Raw genomic sequence first — 2,345 nt, 5'->3', positions numbered from 1 at the left:
GAGCTGAAGAGTCAGGCTGTGCTGAAGCGTCTGGCTGAGCTGAAGAGTCTGGCTGAGCTGAAGAGTCAGGCTGTGCTGAAGCGTCTGGCTGAGCTGAAGAGTCTGGCTGAGCTGAAGAGTCAGGCTGAGCAGGAGAAGTGTCAGACTGAGAAGTGTTATGACCCTCGAGACTCGACACTTACATTTGTGGACAGAGAGGACGAGTTCGACTGTAAGTAACAGAGTGTTTTTGCAGTTTCCAAAGAAGTGACATGAATTATTATAAATTAGCCTACATATGGATTACTGTGAACTTTTTTTTAACAATAGGTATATACGCATTTAATGTTGTACTATAACGTAGTGTATTATTTGTGTGTGTGTGTGTGTGTGTGTGCGCGTGTGTTTTTCCTCAGTTCTGTGTGAAGGTTTCAAGTCTCGCAGAGCTCTGATGTCCTGTGGTCACGCTGTCACTCCAATGTCTCTGACCAAGTGGTGCCGCAGGTTACTGGATGAGGTAGGCTGTTCCTAATGAATGGTATGACCTTCATTTTATAATTCTATTTTTGAGATGGATGATTTGTGATGTTGGCTGATTGCAGTCCTAGAGAGTGGCTGTCACTGTAAAGGGTTAAAAATGTGTAGCCTATAGTGTTTGGTGGCTCGTTTCCAACTTCTGATAGGCTACTAATGAATAAATTACTTTTCCATATTTTAATAAAGGGTAAAAGCAGATTCACATGTGGCCAAAGTGGTTGTGATGTTGAGTGGCCTTACTCAGAGGTTCGTAAAATGGCTCTTCTGACATCTGAAGAAATGGAGTACTTTGAAGAAACCTCGGCTTCCAATGCTATTAAGCATCACTTTGATGCCAAATTAGTAAGTGTCTCATTAAAACTATATATTTATTAGCTGTATGTGGAAACCTTTTCACGACAAATTTGTTCTGCATGCTAATAAAATGGAAAATAAAATGGAAATTAAATGAAAAAAAACCTCTCTCTGTTTTCCCTCGTCCTTCACCTCCTTCCACATCACAGTGTCCTGGATGCAGCACTTCTGTGGTGAGAAAGGAAACCTCTAATCTGAGCGTCCGCTGCGCAGTGTGCACAGCAGACAAAGGACGGGCCTATGAGTTCTGCTGGCAGTGTTTGAGGGAGTGGAAGGGTCCGGCTCCACGCTCAGACCGCTGTGAAAACGATGGCTGCTGCAACGAACCACTGAAAACACTGAAAAACTGTTTAGATATCATCTTTCAGTCTGTGAGAGGGGTCACTGGCTGTCCCTCCATCCGAGCCTGTCCCACCTGTGGCTCACTGTTGGAGCATGACAGAATAAAATGTAAAAATGTTGTTTGTACCCAATGTAGGAAGGAGTTTTGTTTTGTGTGCCTGAAGCTGTCAGTAGAGTGTTTGAAGACAAGTAGTTATTACATACCATGCTCCAGTGGTGTTGCCCCCAGACAGACCTCTATACCTGTGTGGAAGAAGGAATAAAGTAAACAACTATTTCTTTAGATGTGTCTTTTCTCAAGTAGTACAAGTGCACCATTACTGTGTTTAATGTATGTAATTCATTACAATACAAATGTAATCTACATTTATTTTATTTATACATTTAATTATTAATAATATAATTTAATAAAACATATGATAATAAATATTACAAATTTATACATTTATTGTATCGCTAATTTATCAATGATTATTAACAATATAATTATTAATAGTTTATTTCATTTATTTATATCTATTTATATAAATAACATCTGAGATGTGCAGAGGATTTGTTGAGTGATTAAAAGATCACATCCTGGAAAACTGGTCGACAACAGTTTTCTCATTATGTGAATATTGCATTACATGATTGTTACGTCACATTTAATAACATATTCATATCATTTTACACAATTCCATAACTTTAGATTGTACAGATTATAATACAGTATATACATGTTATTCATTCATTCATTCATTCCACTGTACTAAAATTAACACAATATTAGAATAAATAGCAAATGAGGGGCTTACTAAGGCCTATTATTTTTTTATTTTTATTTTTATTTTTACATCTGTTTACTACAGTAAATAACTGTAAAAAAAAAAACACAAACATGAAAAAGATTTTAAGACAGTGTTAACTGTTGCATCACTGTGAGATCCACCTGCTATCATTATAAATGAGGCCTGTAGTTGTATGGTGGTATGGACCATGTATATGTGCTGCACAATTTAACATAACTTTACCTATTCTTTTTCTGTTTGCCACTGAGAGCCAGTAGTCTCAATTATTTATTTAACAATTCCAACTCTGTGTGCAAATCACATCACTATTGCCACATCCAGACCCATGCTGTGGACCAGCAC

The 2,345-nt window shown here is 37.5% G+C and overlaps 1 protein-coding gene across 1 annotated transcript in view; it reads left to right on the top strand.

Moving 5' to 3' along the window:
- LOC147817247 (E3 ubiquitin-protein ligase RNF19A-like) overlaps positions 1-1,495 on the top strand; it is a 2,260-nt gene extending 765 nt beyond the window's left edge. Inside the window, exons 2-5 of the mRNA XM_087171260.1 lie at positions 4-211; positions 396-496; positions 703-858; positions 1,020-1,495. Of these exons, the coding sequence (XP_087027386.1) occupies positions 4-211; positions 396-496; positions 703-858; positions 1,020-1,475 (921 nt within the window). The 3' untranslated portion in view covers positions 1,476-1,495. The remainder of the gene's footprint in view (positions 1-3; positions 212-395; positions 497-702; positions 859-1,019) is intronic.
- The last annotated feature ends 850 nt before the right edge of the window (positions 1,496-2,345 follow it).

This window comes from Seriola lalandi, unplaced genomic scaffold, assembly GCF_002814215.2.
Source record: "Seriola lalandi dorsalis isolate HSWRI2012SDOR001 ecotype SW California unplaced genomic scaffold, Sedor1 jcf7180002054983, whole genome shotgun sequence".
Lineage (NCBI taxonomy): Eukaryota > Metazoa > Chordata > Actinopteri > Carangiformes > Carangidae > Seriola > Seriola lalandi.
The sequence above is the reverse complement of the archived record's forward strand: the minus strand, read 5'-3'. Positions and strand labels throughout refer to the sequence as shown.